We start from the raw sequence: 16,538 nt of genomic DNA on the forward strand, positions 1-16,538 counted from the left end.
CCATATTCCATGATCCAGTGAATCCATGACTCCCCAGGCCTGACCCAGATGTCTTTTCACCTCTGGCTCACAGCCAGCAGAGGCATGAATATCACTGCCAAGGTAAGTGAAACTCTCTGTGACCACAACATCCTCACCACAGACAGGACAGCAGCATCCATGATGTCATTGAAAGTCTGGATATTAGTTCTGACCCAAGAAACCCGTAATCCTAGCAGCTCCAACTCCTCATTCAGCACCTCGAGGGCCACCAAAAGGATATCTAAAGTCTCCGCAAAGATGACTGCATCATCTGCAAAATCAAGGTCATATTTCTTGACATTCCCAAATGATGCACCGCAGCTTGATCTCTCCGACATCCTCCCCAGAGTCCAGTCCATACAAGTGCTGAAAAGTGTGCAGGCCAGTACACACCCTGACGAACTCCAGTAACGACTGGAAATAAGTCAGAGATGGTATCACCACATCTCACAGCACTCTCAGTTCCAGAGTGGAATTCAGACATCAGATTAATCAGTTTTAGTGGCACCCCACGAAGACCAAGAATCCTCGAGAGGGCATCCCGGTTCACAGAATTGAATGCTTTACAGAGATCAACATAGGCTGCAAGCAGCCCCTGCTGAAACTCTCCCCTGCATTCGGTGAAGACCGAAAGGGCAAGGATACGGTCAATCGTTCACGTCTTTGGTGTAAACCCTGAGTGCTCTGGACGCTGGTGCTCAAGCAGATGGTGGCGAACCCTATCAAGAATTATCCGAGCAAAGACCTTGCCCGGCACTGAGAGCAGCGTCACCCCTCGGTAGTTGTTGCAGTCTCAGCGATCACCCTTCCCTTTCCAGAGAGGGACAACAAGGCCCCTCTTCCAGTCAGTTGGGATGATGCCTGTGTTCCAGGCAGAGCACAAAACTGCATGCAACGAAACGAGTGCAGCATTTCCACCAGCCTTGAGAAGTTCGGCATGGATGCCACAGATCCCTTGAGCTTTACCCTATTTCAACTGGTTCAGCGCAGTCTGTTTCCACAGACGGAGGTGGATCACAGTTGATTGGAGGATCAGCAATAGGGATTGTAACACCCCTGACATCCAACTCAACAGCTGGTGGATCTGCCTGGTACAACCACTCAAAGTAACCGGCCCAGTGGATCTTCACCTCGGACTCCTCTGTCAAGAGCCGACCACCCTCTGCTCTAACTGCAGTACACCGAGGGACAGGCTTGGAGGAACACAATGTGCAAATTCCCCTGTAAGCAGGGCGAGAATCACTTCACCAAAGATGATGCTCTACTCCCTCACAGATTCCTCACACATAGGCCTCCTTGTCCACCCTCAGCACATGCACTGTTTTATGCCTAAACTCCCTGAACAGCTCAGCTCTGCCGTTAAGCCTGGCCCTGTGACTCTGGTCAATGGTATCCAGTGTTCTTTGAGAGACAAAAATTTTCTTCACCCGATGGTGAGTTTTCAAAGACATCCACCGGCAATATCAAGGACGGTGGTCTTGAAGACACTCCACAACTCTGCAGGATTCCCCAAAGCATCCAGACACGCCAAATCCCCACTGAGCCTGTTCGGAAACTCCTCTGCTACCCTCTCATCCTTGACCTTACCAACATCCAGCCTCGGCTGGGATGGTACCATTCTCCTGGATTTAAACTGCAACTTCAGAGTTGCAACAACAAGCCGGTGGTTGGTATTGAGGAATTGAGCACTTTGGTACACCCTGCAGTCCTAGATCATCCTCCAGTGACCATCAACGAGCACATGGTCAATCTCCTTTGCCACACCACCAGCGTTGGCATTCCAAGTCCAGCGATGAGCCTGTGGGCGTTGAAACCATGAACCAGCCACCATAACTCCATGATGTCTTGCAAAGTCAAGGATCTAAGTGCTATTCTGGTTCACAGTTCCAGACCCATGGGAACAAACACATGTCTCATAACCATCCCTATCAGTTCCAGTCGATGAATTGAAATCCCCCAAGACTAGAAGTGTATCTCACCCGATGTACTGATAAACCACAGACTCAAGCGTGGTGTAGAATGCTTCCTTCACGGTGAGATCACTCGCCTCAGTCAGAGCATAAACAGAGACCAGGGAAATGACACCTAAGGAGTGACGAATCCTTAGTCTCATAATACGCTCGTTGACCGGTGTTACCTCAATTATCATTGGGGTCAGCTTATTGGATACAGCTACAGCAACTGCTTGAGCATGGTAACCATCAGAGCGACCAATAGTAGGTGTAACTACGCACCATGATCTCGCCTCCAAACCTCAGAGAGAGCTGCAATACCGATGTCCAAACGCTTGAGCTCAGATGATAACAGAGACAGGTTATCATCCTCTTTTAGGGATAGGACATTCCAGGCACCTACCCAAAGTGACCACCTCAGGTTAACCCAGGGAGACCGGGGTCTGGTGGACAACACATCAGCACCACCCCGATACACACTATCGCAATTTGACCCGGGAAGATGATCCTGTGGTTTTCCTCCTATCATCAAAGATGAGTGTCCCGAAGACTTTGGCCAAATCCCGTCATCCGGTGAGCTGCCCTGCGGAGGGTAGCTGCACAGGAGGTACTCCCACGGAGTTGGTGTTCAGATTTCTTTGCCTTTTTGTGTTTTGTAGAGTGAAGGGTTTTATAGTGGCTGGAGTGTAAATCCTGTCACCAACCTCCTAAAAAAAAGTAGGAACCCAAATCCAGGAGGACGTCCACAGACAGTTGGGCACTAGATATGGATGGCCATTGGCTCACAAGAAGCTCCTCCACCCTTTGACAGGTTTTGTTTTTAATCCTGCTGGGTGTCCATATCATACACCCTACTCATCAGGAAACCTGGTGGGGGAGATTGTTGAGTCGCCAACAACCCGACCATGGAACAGGTTTACATGATACCTGTTACAAGTCACATATCTCATCTGGCCTGACCTGACAACAGGAACCTGTTGACATGAAAACCAACCAAACTTCAACAAGACATTACAATGGATCGTGGGGAGTTGAAGACTTGGGGTTGGAATGGGAGGAGGGGGGGGGGGAGAGTTGAGGACCTGTGGTGTGTGGGGAGGAGGGTTTAAGAAATCACGAGACGACCCGTGAACCCGTTGGGTTATTTTGTCTATCCTAAATGTTTGAGATTTTAAAAATAAATTATTTCAAGAAAAAAAGGATAGCTCCAGCGAACTATACTGCTGAGGTTGTTTGTTGAGGACGTTACTATTGTATGACATTTAATACATCCCGACTGCATTTAACTGTGGAACTTTTCAATCAATCTTCTTTTCTCATTCAATGACTTATTCCTCCCAAACTTACATCGTAATCTTGCTTTAATATCAATATTATTATTACAATCTCAACTCGAGGGGGAGCACTCGGTAGAGTGCAAAACCTCCGCCGCCAATACTGCTAGGTCACTCAAGTGAACCTGATATCCTATTCATTCAATTTGACGTCAACAGTGCTCAGAGTTATAGTTTGCAACTTTCCATTTTACTTTTAACTTTTACATTCTCAATTCATTCGTCATAACTAGATTCCTTGAGACAGAAATTGATTTTACTTGGGTATATCCACCTGAAGTTCCAAAATCAGCCACAATTATAATTAACCTCCATCCATCTTCGAAGATGGATGGAGGTTACTGTTTTCACCCCTTTCTGTTTGTTTGTTTGTTTGTTTGTTTGTTTGTTTGTGAACAGTATTACAGAAAAACTCCTCGACCGATTTCGACGTAACTTGGTGGGGGGGAGGTTAGGTATGGTCCAAGGATCATGCCATTAAATTTTGGACTTGGTCCCCCCCCCCAAAAAAAAAATTGTTAGAGAAAAAAATTTTTTTTTTTGCATTTCTACATGTTTTAAGTGATTTACAACCCCCCCCCCCAAATTTTTTTTTTTACCCCCTCCCCAAAAAAAAGAATTTTTTTTTTTGCATTTCTACATGTTTTAAGTGATTTTCATCCCCCCCCCACTCCAAAAAAAAATTGTTAGAGAAAAAAAAATTAGCAAATTTTTTTTCAACAAAATTTCGATTTTTTTTTTTTTTTTGCATTTCTACATCTTTTAAGTGATTTCCAACCCCCCCCCCCCAAAAAAAAATTGTTTGAGAAAAATTTTTTTTTTTTTTGCATTTTTACATGTTTTAAGTGATTTCCAACACCCGTCAACAGTCATCCCCCCTCCTGAAAAAAAGAAAAAATATATTTTTTTGGATTTCTACATGTTTTAAGTGATTTCCTACCCCCCCCAAAAAAAATTGCTAGAGAAAAAAAAAATTTTTGCACTTTTTTTTCAACAAAATTTCGGATTTTTTTTTTTTTGCATTTTTACATGTTTTAAGTGATTTCCAACCCCCCCCCCCCCCAAAAAAAAAATGTTGGAGAAAAGAACTATAACTCTGTCAGCACTGTTGACATCATATTTAATGAATAAGATATAAGGTTCACTTGAGTGACCCAGCAGTATTGGTGGCGGAGGTTTTGCACTCTCCCGAGTGCTCCCCCTCTAGTTTTGGCATGTTTTTTGTTGGAAATCACGACTAACATGTAGAAATGCAAAAAAAAAATCGAAATTTTGTTTAAAAAAAATTTGCTAATTTTTTTTTCTCTAACAATTTTTTGGGGGGTGGGGGGGGTTGAAAATCACTTAAAACATGTAGAAATGCAAAAAAAAAATTCAAATATTTTTTCAAAATGGCCGCCATATTGGATTTTGGACCAAGTCCAAAATCTAATGGCATGATCCTTGGACCATACCTAATCCCCCCACCAAGTTTCGTCGAAATCCGTCAAGGAGTTTTTCCGTAATACTGTTCACAAACAAACAAACTAACAAACAAATAAACCAATGTCACCTGCAGGGTGACAAGTATGTTGCCAAAAGGTGACCACGTGTGACTTCTTTAAGGTCACACTGAGGTGAACAGAGCTGCTATCCACCAGGAGCGACTCCTTGAGGAATATCTGCCTACGAGAGATTCCGATGAGAATCGTTCTACAGAGTAACCATGAAAAATATGCTTTTGCTTCACAACATCACCAAATGACGTCATAATGACTCAAGCTTGACATATCTAGAAAGCACTCATCGAGGTGTTCAATTTGAGGTAATACACGATATGGTTCCTAAAACTTGAAAATTTGACCTTGGGGTCAAAAATGTTTTACCTCAGGCGCTAACCATGAAGGTCAAGGCCAATCGCCACCAACAATTAATCAGCTGAGCGCCAGACCCTGAACTATATTACCATGAAGTTTGAAGACGATCCGATCAAAATTACTCAAAAAATAAGGGTTTCGTCGACTCCCCTGATTTGCGACAAAGTGACCTTGACCTTTGACCTTGACCTTCAAAATTTTATGCGCTGAAAGGGACCTCTATAGGCCTCTGATATGCGAAGTTACAAAAATTTACAATGATAACTGTGCTCTGCAGAATTTTTTATACGTGATTACAGACAAACAAACAAAAAAAAAAAAAAAAAACAAGCTGACTAACATATCTTGCAAAAACTTCGTTTTGGCAAGATAACAAGGGTGAAAACAGTAACCTCCATCCATCTTTGATGGCGGAGGTTAATTATCTTCCCAATCCCAGATGCAATTTCGAAAATTCTCCTGTGCACTCATTTGCTAGCTGCCTGGATCCTCATTTCAAGATATACCATGAGTGTTTGAATTCAATATTACATTATTCTTGACCTGTTAAACAATCTGTGATGTGACAAATATGAATTTTAAATTCTTCTTTATTCTTCTTCTCAAACTCGTGTTTTGTCCGTGTCTTTTCAGGGATGCAACCTATGGAAACCAAGGTGTAAGTAATTCGAATTTTTATCATGGTTTTGTGGGATTTGTCTTTCCTGTTTTAAAGTACAGGAGATATATTTTAGCTTCAAAGGATGATATTAGTTCAATAACATATGGATGCATCATAGCACAAGAGGAACTGTGGGTGAAGGGTGTCAGGGTCTCAGAAGGTGGGGTGAAACTCTGGAGTTGTTGTTGGCAATAGGATATTGGACCAGGATTCAATTACGAATTAAACCCACTTGTTGCATCCTTACTGAGGGGACGTCGTGCTGCTGATACGGTGCCCCTGCCTATTATGACAGGAATTTTGAATCGGTCCAGGATGTTGGCAATAACTCACTTACTCCTTGTGAAAGGACACCGTGAAACTTTTAACGTCCACCATGCAGCTAATGCCAGCAGCTCGGTCCTCAGCTTAATGTCCTATCTGAGGGATGGTGCCATCATTGATGCAACGTCCTGCCTGCCAAGCACCTGGCCAACAGTGTTTTATAGTCAGGTCGAGAATCAGGCTTAGAGATTCAATCAAGCTCCGATTGATAAAATAGCTCAAAGGAAAGTGCGCTACTAGTGTAGTAGATAGTAGAAAAATCGTGCAAATTATGATATAAGCATCAAATTTGGTATTTCTGTTCTGCAGGGCTTTCTCATCAAATCTGCCCGATTGGCCGTTTGAAAATCCAAATTTTGAAAAATTTGAAGAAAAAAAAAAACTTCAAAAAAATTTGAAGTCACAGCTGGCTGAAATTCTTGAAGCGCAAGTGAACATCCCAGACAGAGAACCAAGGGGAGATGCAGTCATCATTGATGGCTCATCACTTATCAATGCCCTACCTCCACGCACTTTAAAGATATTTGATGACTATGCTAAAGAAGACATCATCCCAAAGGTGGAATCCTATGGTGCCAGGTACGAGAGGGTGGACGTAGTGTTTGATGTGTACAAGAAGTCAAGTCTGAAGTCCGAGGCAAGGTCGAAAAGGGGGCAAGGAATCAGAAGAAGAGTGACAGGAACCAGTAAGACCCCCAGTAACTGGAGAAGCTTTCTTCGAGATGACAGCAACAAGACTGAGCCGTTTCACTTCCTTGCGGAAAAGATGTGTGAAGCACAGACGACAAGCACAGTCATTGTCACAAAAGGAGAAGATGCCATTAGCAACACAAGGAAGTCACTGGATGCTGTGTCTCCATGTTGTCATGAAGAAGCTGACACTCGAATATTTGTACACGCCAGGGATGCAACGACGGATGGTAGCAAGTCCATTATCATTAAGGCTAATGACATGGACGTCATAGCAATATCTGTACTGCCATCCTTACAGGAACTAGGTCTTGAGAATATGTGGATTGCCTTTGGCCAAGGAGCCAAGGTGTGATGGATTCCAGTCCATGAGGTAGTTTCTACAATAGAGCCTGAGAAAGCCAGAGGGATCCCATCCTTCCATGCGTTCACTGGATGTGACGTCATGTCTGCCTTCCGTGGTAAAGGGAAGAAAACTGCATGGCAGACTTGGAACGTCTTTGATGATGTTTCTGAAAAATTCACCGATCTCAGCCAGCATCCAACATCGATTCGTGATCTTGACTTTTTAGAAGTTTTTTTTTATTTTTCAAATTTTTCAAAATTTGGATTTTCAAATGGCCAATCAGGCAGATTTGATTATAATCCCCTGGAGAACAAATGTGCCAAATTTGATGCTTGTATCATCATTTTCACGATTCCTCTCAAAAATTGCTGTTATCTGCCCCCACTATACCGCAAGACCATACTGTTGGACAAACTCAGAGGTAAAATGAGATAGACCATGAGGTGGAGGAGGTGGGGGGGGCAGGGGGCAGCAGACTTGCCATTTAAGAGGGTAGAGCTCATGACAACAGACTCAGAAAGACAAGTTCCGCAGGTAAGAAGAGGAGGATGAATGAATGGAGATAACCGTTAATGATATATTTCAGGATGGCAACAAGGAAAAGGTTTTTAGTATAATGCATGTGACCTGGAGGGGAAAGGTGGGATGGGCTGTTAAAAAAAAAAAAACTTTGATGAAACTCCGCAAGTTACAACGGAGAAGGTAGAATTGCAACAGAGCAAGCAAGTTGGTGTTACGACAGAGAAGTGAACAGAGCAGCAGGCACTTCATGAAATCAGATACTTTGCAAGGCTAGGGTCTAAAATAGAAACAGTGCAACTACTTCAACTCGTACAAGACACTGTGAAATACATGACAAAAGTCAAATACACTGTAAATTAGTTATATACCTTGTTATACATCAATGTAAGTGATGGCTGCATATAGTCACTGATGGACAAAAAGGAAAATTATACTGGTACATGTTATCATAGCAGGATGGTATAGAGGCACTCACACTCGGTTTTTTTTAGCAGTCTAGCTTGGGTTCGAATCTCGACTCAGCTATAAACTGTCATCCTGGTGTTTCACAGGCAGGGTGATTCATCAATGTGTGAGCTCTTCCTCGGATGGATACTAAACGGGTGTCTGGTCTGTCGGCTTGAGTTGGTGGACGCTAAAGATCCCATGATGTCCTTTGCAAAGAGTAGGCGAGTATTTGCCAGCACCACAAACAAATTCCAAATTACTGCCCTAACCAGAAGGGGGCACGGCATCAGCGGCACAGACTTGCTCCCAGCAATGATGCAACACCAGCAGCTGCAGGCTGCAGAACAAAATGAATGAATCTTATCATGGATGCCAAATACAGTGGAGAATAAGGGTCTAGATGTGGATGGTCCCAATGGGCATGTACGATCTCATGGTATCTGTCATAAGATCAGACTCTTGAGTCAGTACCGTGGCCAACTTTGAGCACAGTGCTGAACAACTTCCTTTATTATAACCCTTAAATAATAGTGAGGCTTGAATGGGAGAACCAATCTGATCAGATCTTGCCTCAAATACGACCATTTTATGGATTGCTTGCCACCTCTGTCTTGGCCTGCTTCCACCTATCAGGTTGACAGCAACTTCTCAATTGTTTGAAGTATTGAATTACAACAGAATGAAAGCAATCTGTGGTGAAGTACTTGTCATATTTATCATATATATATATATATATATATATATATATATATATATATATATATATGTATATATATATATACACACATACATATACATATACATCAGATGTACCTCCTGAATATCATCATCACCATCATCATCATCATCATCATCATCATCATCATCTATCCTATTAGAGAGATGTTTGTTTGTCTGTCTTTCTGTGTCACCATTTTTCTCAGAGATGGCCAAACGGATAATGGGGTTGGATGCTTGGAGGTTGAGGACTTGCAGTTGGTTGGGGGGGGGGAGTGGTGGGTGGGGGTGGGGGAGGTACTATTGCTTAAAGTGGTATTATTTCTGGAGTAGGTGACCCCTGCACTGATACAATGCCACTTCCAAACAACAAATGAAGAGGTTTGTTCCTCAACTGTTAGAAAATTTTCTTGTCAGTAAAAAAGCAAACAAGTGTTGGTAGGATTGCTTTTTAATTCTCAACTTACCCCTCCCCCATAAATCAATGATGGCATGGCCTAAAACCATGTGCTTTCTCTTTTTCTTTATGAAAGCACTCAAACTCTAAGGCCATTTGAAAAAAAAAATTATATTCAAAAACACAGAGTGTCTACTTCAAATCATTTTCATTCATACTGAAAGGGCATTCGTATTATGGCCAAGGCTCTGGCAACCATCATCACATGCCTATAACAGATGCCAGCACCCTGGCCAAATTCCATATTCCTGCTCTAACATACAGGGGCACAAGATGGATTTGAAGCACACATCAGCAGCACAGACCCAAGCCCCTCAGTCAATGATGTTACTGGCAGCCATGTGCTGGAAACGAAAGAAGAACAAGAAGAGATATACAAAGGTCATCCCAAATGTTCTGTCACTCCGCTTGTGACCCTTAAAGTATAGGTTCTTGGTGATCTTAGTATAACATACTTATACACCAAGTCTTCTCCTACTTCGGTCGTACGCAGCACAAGGCTGCGGTGTTGCATCATTAGCTGAGGATGTGGCTGTGCTGCTGAATATGGAAGGAACTTGTAATTTGTTTGTGGTGCCGGCGATAGCTCACAGGAGTCTTCACTAAAGACACAGTGGGATCTTTACTGTCCACCAATGAATACCAGCAGATGAGACACCCGCTTAACATCAATCCAAGGGACGACACCCACATTGATGAATCATCCTTCCTGTGAAACCCGGGATCACAGTTTATAGCTGGGTCGGGATTCAAACCCAGGCTAGACAGCTTAGAGGCGAGTGTGCGTACTGTTAGGCCATCCTGTCAACCCAATACACTTAGTAATTTCATTTGATTTGATTTGATTTCAGGAAGGGAAATGATGCCATCGAGTCCCAACAAAATGGCTGGCAGCCTGGTAGATTTATGGCTTCAATGAAGAAGACATTTGAATCCTTGTTAAACGATATGGTATTCATAGAATACTTATCCCATGCAGTCTTGAGAAGGACTTTGTGCGAGCCAATTCTCCTGGCAGCAAATTTGTAATTAAAAAAAAATTAAATTCAAATCAAATGGAACACCAAATAAAATAGGTATTGCAATGGAGTCATCAGAAGGAACCCAAACAAGCAAAAAGCAAAGACGAAGTCAACAGGAGGAACCTGGATAGGACCCAGGCTTCAATTGCTACTCCTCTTCCCTCAAACCCATCCAAGTGCAGCCAAGTGAGCCTTACTCAAAAAAAAAGAAAAAAAAAAAGAACGCATTCAAAAATTAAATAAATCCTCTTGCCAGTCCAATTCGGTTGAAATTTGAAACATATATTGTGCATCACCACTGGATCATAATTTTGAAGTTTCACACCAATTGATGCAGCGGTTCAAGAGAGAGAATTTTTCAAATATTTTCCTTCAATCCAATACGGCTGCCAAACCATGCGATCTATCAATTATTCCTGAACACACTTGGGTATCCCCAAGGCTTGGGGGACATGTTTTTGAAGTTTCCCCTCAATCTGTCCAGCCGTTCTGGAGAAGAATGTTTTTTTTTAATGTGTTCGGGTAAATCCAATATGGCTGCTAAATCACGTGACCTGTGTCATAGATGGAGAACTTTTTGGTCCTCATGGATAGACAGTCATACCTGTAACGTTTCTCCTCAGTCTGTTCAGCCATTTCAGAGAAAAGATTTTTGAAGGTTTAATATATATATATATATATATATATATATATATATATATATATATATATATATATATATGTGTGTATATATGGCTACCGAACCAGGTAACTGATGACATCATACATTTTTCACTGTTGACCAATTTATCCCGAGATGACCCTCAAAAATTTTCATACTGATCAGATGTACTGCTCTACGTATGCAATCATGACATCATAACAAAGTTACCTTTGACATCATTAAAAAAAATCACACATGCCCCATGGGGAGTACTTGACAGATGCCAAGTGTCAATTTTGTTTCCATGGAGCAATTTCAGAGATACAGAGGTCCAACGTTTCTCCAAAATAGCTGCCACACCACAAGACCTATGACGTCATAATTATCATTAAAACATTCTAAATGAGTAGTCGCACCTGTTTTGAAAATTTCCTGGCAATCCGACAAGTGGTTCCAGAGAAAAGGGAATAACAAATTGCAGACACGCACGCACATATGGGACCGATCGCTCAAACCCACTTTTCACTTCGTGAGCGCGGGCTAATTAATGGTGTTGCGGAATAAAAATTTCAATCACACCCCTCCTCCTCTCTTCCCCCCCCAAAATTATTTGCCAGATATGCAAAAATAATCAATTAATCGGGTTAAGAAGTTCAGCATCGGCTGAGGAGGTTAACACAGTCACCTCCACTGCATCAAGGACGCTTCAGAAGGAAGGTTTCTGTACTGGGATCTAAAAGTTGGTTAACACCTGTATGAAGTGCATCGAAGTGTTCAGATATGACGGAGAATAATGACACGAAGAATATTCATTTATGGTACTTTTTCTTAAAAGTAGTTGGGATGATAACATTTGGTATCACATGCTATCATGCAAATATGACTTATTAGCATCTTCTTCAGCTTGACGATTGATAAAAAATTCACTTCAATTGAGTAAAAAAGTTGAAAAACAGAAAATAAATATTCGAGAAAGGATTATATTGCTAATTCAGTTTAATGATCTGTAATTCCCAAAAGACCTCAAAGGTCAGATTCCCTTTACGGCAGTTAGTATACCTTAATCAACTTCCTGTTGATTTTATCTATTATAACTCTTTTATGTCTTCATTAGATAATATGATCTCCGTTACTGTACGGGATGCATTAGTGAGCCTCCAACGTGAGTTTTGGGATGGCAATAATCCATTTGATTTGCAAGTGGAACAAATTTCATACAAAGAAGTTGTAAAAAAGTTCAGAATATTGGATGAATAACCTGCATTGGTTTTTCGCATCGCAGGAACTTTCCATGGAGTCTGGCATTGACACCAGCCAAGAGTATTTCGTTCCAGACTTTTATGGTTATGATGGGTAAGAGGCACGCATCTAAACAATCATAGCACATGGATCATAATAATGTTATATGCACGGGAAAGGGTGGGGATCCCCACTGAGGTACTGTATGTGTTTTGGGGGAAACGCCAATGGGTCATCATATTGATTGGGATGGAGCTTTGTGACCATACGCGTGAGACCGCATGTCAGTCCAGTACTTTGAGCCGCATGGAGTCCCGAAAGCAAGTGTTTAACCATCTACCCCACCCCCCTCCTTTTATGATCACAGCCCCTACCCCTTCCAACCCCACTTCCCCCAATGTAGAATACACTATCAAACCCTACCATTGCGGTTGAGCCTGGTTTGGCTAGCACAGAATTGGTGGGGAGCATTTTTATATGGCAAACATATACGCTGTGGCAGGGTGTTATATTCTACCCTATGGGTGGAATATGAGGGAAGTGCCACAGTGCAGAGACACAAGAGCAATTGAAGAACATTGGCAGTTTGAACAGGACACATTACCAAAGAGAGTTCAACACAGAATGAGATGGAGATCAGAATGAAATGCAATGTAGTTTGGATAATCCAAGAGACCGATAACAGGAGCAGCCTTAAGGCCCGGTCACACCTTGACGTTTTAGCCAGCGATGGCAACGTATTAAAATGTATGTAAAACGCTGGCTTACGTTGAACTTTTGATGTTTTTTTTTTAAAGATTCGGACGTATTCATAGCGACTTGGTCTTATGTATAACGCATTGGTAACGGACACAGAACGTTTCATTGTGTTATAGATAACTTATACCAACGAATGCTGAACCTGTTGTCGGCCTACACAACCGATGCCCAACGATAGTCTAACTTAGGCATAGCGCGTTGCACGCATCGCCGACGATGTCGTGACGTAGCCTATTAAAAGGCTGACGCACAACAATTCGAATCATAACTGCCGTAGAAATGGAAGTGTCAACATCGCGGTCACACCTTGGCGATCTTGCCAGCGTATGCCGACCTAAGAAAAATGTGTCTAAAACGTTGGGGCACGTCAAATATGGTATGAGTAAGTTTGGTATACGTGAGTACAACGCTAAAGCACGCTATCATACGTCGTAGTAAGTAGAGTACGTCAAGAAATTTTAAACATGTTCAAAATTTTACGACGTACTCGGCGTATGACACACGTTCCGCATGCGATGGGGATAAGTTTTACACACGATATGTGGACGCTTACACACGTCCACAAACGCTACTTATAAGCTACTCATAAGTCGAAACACATCGCGGTAATGTCTTTTTTACGCGAAACTAATTTCTAACTTATGTTTGACGTGCTTTGAACCAATTCTTTACGTAGTCCCAACACACATCGACGTATGTAGACGTATTCCAATGACGTCTTCCGGTCGACAAAAAAAAAATTAACGTGTTTCTAGCTTACAACTGCCATATAAAGACGTGTTCCCAGCGGTTTTGGGAATTGGTATATAAAAATGCTGCTCATAAAAGGGGAACCCAACAGTGTTTTCGAGTCCTTTTTGAGTCGATGTCCATGTCAGCAGTAACAGTATCAGTATCAGTATTAGTATTAGTATTAGGAGTAGTTTGTTCATGTTGGCAGTAGTAGGTGAGTGTGAGGGGGAGGGTGTGGGTTATGATGGATCGTCCTTGCGTCCGCGTGTCCACGGGTCGGAGACATCTTTTCACCATTGTTCGAAGTTCTTCGCGGCTAATTTTTTATGGGGCTTTTTCAACAATGAGCTATAGCTTGTTTTTACGATTTAGGTCTATTCATAACGGGTTGGACAAATGCACAATGAACTAATAATGCGCATAGAGTGCTTTGATTACTTATAGATACGATATACCAATGAATAATTATCGTGTAGCCGGCGTTCACAAACTATGCCCAATGATAGCCTAACTTATCCATATCGTGCGGCAGTTTATCTTTGCCGGTGACGTGGGGTTTGCTATTCATCGGCTGCCACTCAACGATTTCAATGGCTGCATCTCCACTATTGAAAGTAGACGCTTGCGCTCAACAATTGGATTTTTTTTACACTCAACGACTTTTAAACGGTACCACTCAGCTATTTTCATTGTTTACAATGAACGATTTAAATTGCTGTCACTCGCCTTTGTTTTTTGACGCTGGGGTTTTGAAATTTGAAGCGTTTCTTCTGAACGTGTTAAAACGTTCAAACTCGACTATTTTAAATAGACGCTGCCGATGGACAATTGGAATCATAGCCAAGCTAGACATCGAAGTGTGAACATCCTCGTCATGCCGAAGAAAAGTTTGAAGAATGCTGCAAATAAGTGTCCTGGCCGTGGCCGTGGACGCTGACGCAAGGACGATCCATTATACCGACGTCTTTCAGCCTATGAGTAACTTAAAAGTAACGTCTGTCGATGTGTGGCAACGATCGCGTAACGTGCCAACAACACGTTAATCATAGGTTAGAAATAAGTTTCGGGTACGCTAAACATTACCTCGGCGTGTCTCAACTTATGATTAACTTACAAGTAGCTTGTGTTGACGTCTGTCAACGATCGCAGACCGTGCATACAACTTGTGGCCAGCGTAGCGGAACGTGTGAGTCATACGCCGGCATACGTCGTGAAATTTCAAGCATGAAAAAATTTGAGGACAACCAAAAAGTACAACGTTTAAAGCCAGCGTACAACGACGTATGGCAGTGTTTTTCAGCGTGCTCTCAATGTTATCAAAACTTACCCATAACGTATTCAACGTGTGCCAGCGTTTTAGAAAAAAAAATTCAAAAATCGGCATACGTTGGCTAAAACGTCAAGGTGTGACCGGGCCTTTACCAAAGAGCACAAACCAATTACATTCCTGCATGAGTTCACTGCCATGCATGCCTTTGTCTTGTTCTGTGCCAATTTCCTGTACCTGTGCCGTCCTGCTACCTTGAGCATACATGCCATTCGCCCAATTATTTTCTACTGCCCTGGCTTAAGGATGATTTGTTAAATTGCAACCCTATCTTTTCTGACCCCATCCTTTGTGGCATTGCCTCGCTTGTGATCATAGATTTAAATTTTAGGATTATTTGTTCTGTGTTGGCTTGGCTGAGCTCTGTCATGGTTCATGTTCTCATCGTCAAATATATTGTTTTCACAGAAATTTATTGATTCTTGCCGTGCTTGTCTTTATTATCACCCTCCTGTGTTATTACAACTGCTTATTAAATTAATAGCATGGGGATGTTCTCTTTCCACCATCGGGCAGTTTAGATAACAGAAGCCTGTTGAGAAAACATGGGGTTTCTATTTTCCCTCGTGTGTTTTCAAATCCGGCCAATCACCATTTGGCTGTCCCAGGGCAATGCCCCACTTATACGGTATCGGTGAGCGAAATTTTTTAGTGCTATATGACTATTATCAGCATCTCCATAACCATTGACACATTGTAGTTTCTGCTTTTCCTTTGTAGTTTTAGATATCTGAAGCTGAGAAAAAAAACCTTGCAGATAAAAAGTTTGTTGTTGATCATGAGAAAGTTGTGACAATGACAATAATTGAAATGATTGGAGTCTTTGTTGTATTGTGTTGCTTCTGCTGATTCTGATCATTATGATTCAATTTGTGTTGCAGTTTTCCCAGCCGTCGGCGTCTTGCTGGGCTTTATGGAGACTTTGGTCCAGAAGTGGATGGTGGATACTACTACAGCCGGGATGGAGGCCGTGGTCAGGTCAGAGGTCACACTCAGTGCACTCAGATCAAGGGTTTTGAAAAGATATCCAGAATGCATCAAGGATGGTTCTCCTTTAAACTATCACGAAAAGTGGAAACTGAACACAATAATATGTACACTCCTGCCATAATTGGAACATACCTTCCATTAAGGAAAAGATATGCTGAGAAGAGATCACAGCTTAGTTATCTATTGGTTTCCTTAATGGTCCAGATATAAGTGTTATCTTTAAAGTGAAACAAAAGTCAATTTTCAAAAGTTATGGGTTTCTAGTTCTGATCATTATTGGAATTTTCAAATGTTGTTGAACTTTTATGAAGACACAGTTAATTGTTACCGCAACTTCAGTCAATTTCCTCATAATTTCCAAGGGCGCAGCCATGTAAGGCCCACGATTGCCTGTGAAATGTCACACACATGCATATAACACTCATTGGCTATTGTTCATTCAATTTTCCCTCCCAAAATGTAGGTTTCAAATTTGCTTTAAATTATTACAGCTGTACAA

General features: G+C 42.0%; 1 protein-coding gene across 1 annotated transcript in view; it reads left to right on the forward strand.

Annotated features, from left to right (window-relative positions):
• PCDH15 (protocadherin related 15) overlaps positions 1 to 16,538 on the forward strand; it is a 338,778-nt gene that overhangs the window by 312,961 nt on the left and 9,279 nt on the right. Inside the window, exons 35-37 of the mRNA XM_085871026.1 lie at positions 5,797 to 5,821; positions 12,275 to 12,345; positions 15,931 to 16,027. Coding sequence (XP_085727152.1) covers positions 5,797 to 5,821; positions 12,275 to 12,345; positions 15,931 to 16,027 — 193 coding nt within the window. The remainder of the gene's footprint in view (positions 1 to 5,796; positions 5,822 to 12,274; positions 12,346 to 15,930; positions 16,028 to 16,538) is intronic.

The sequence above is a fragment of the Eptatretus burgeri genome, chromosome 2 (assembly GCF_056783735.1).
Source record: "Eptatretus burgeri isolate ZD-2024b chromosome 2, Ebu_testis_v1, whole genome shotgun sequence".
Taxonomy (NCBI): Eukaryota; Metazoa; Chordata; class Myxini; order Myxiniformes; family Myxinidae; genus Eptatretus; species Eptatretus burgeri.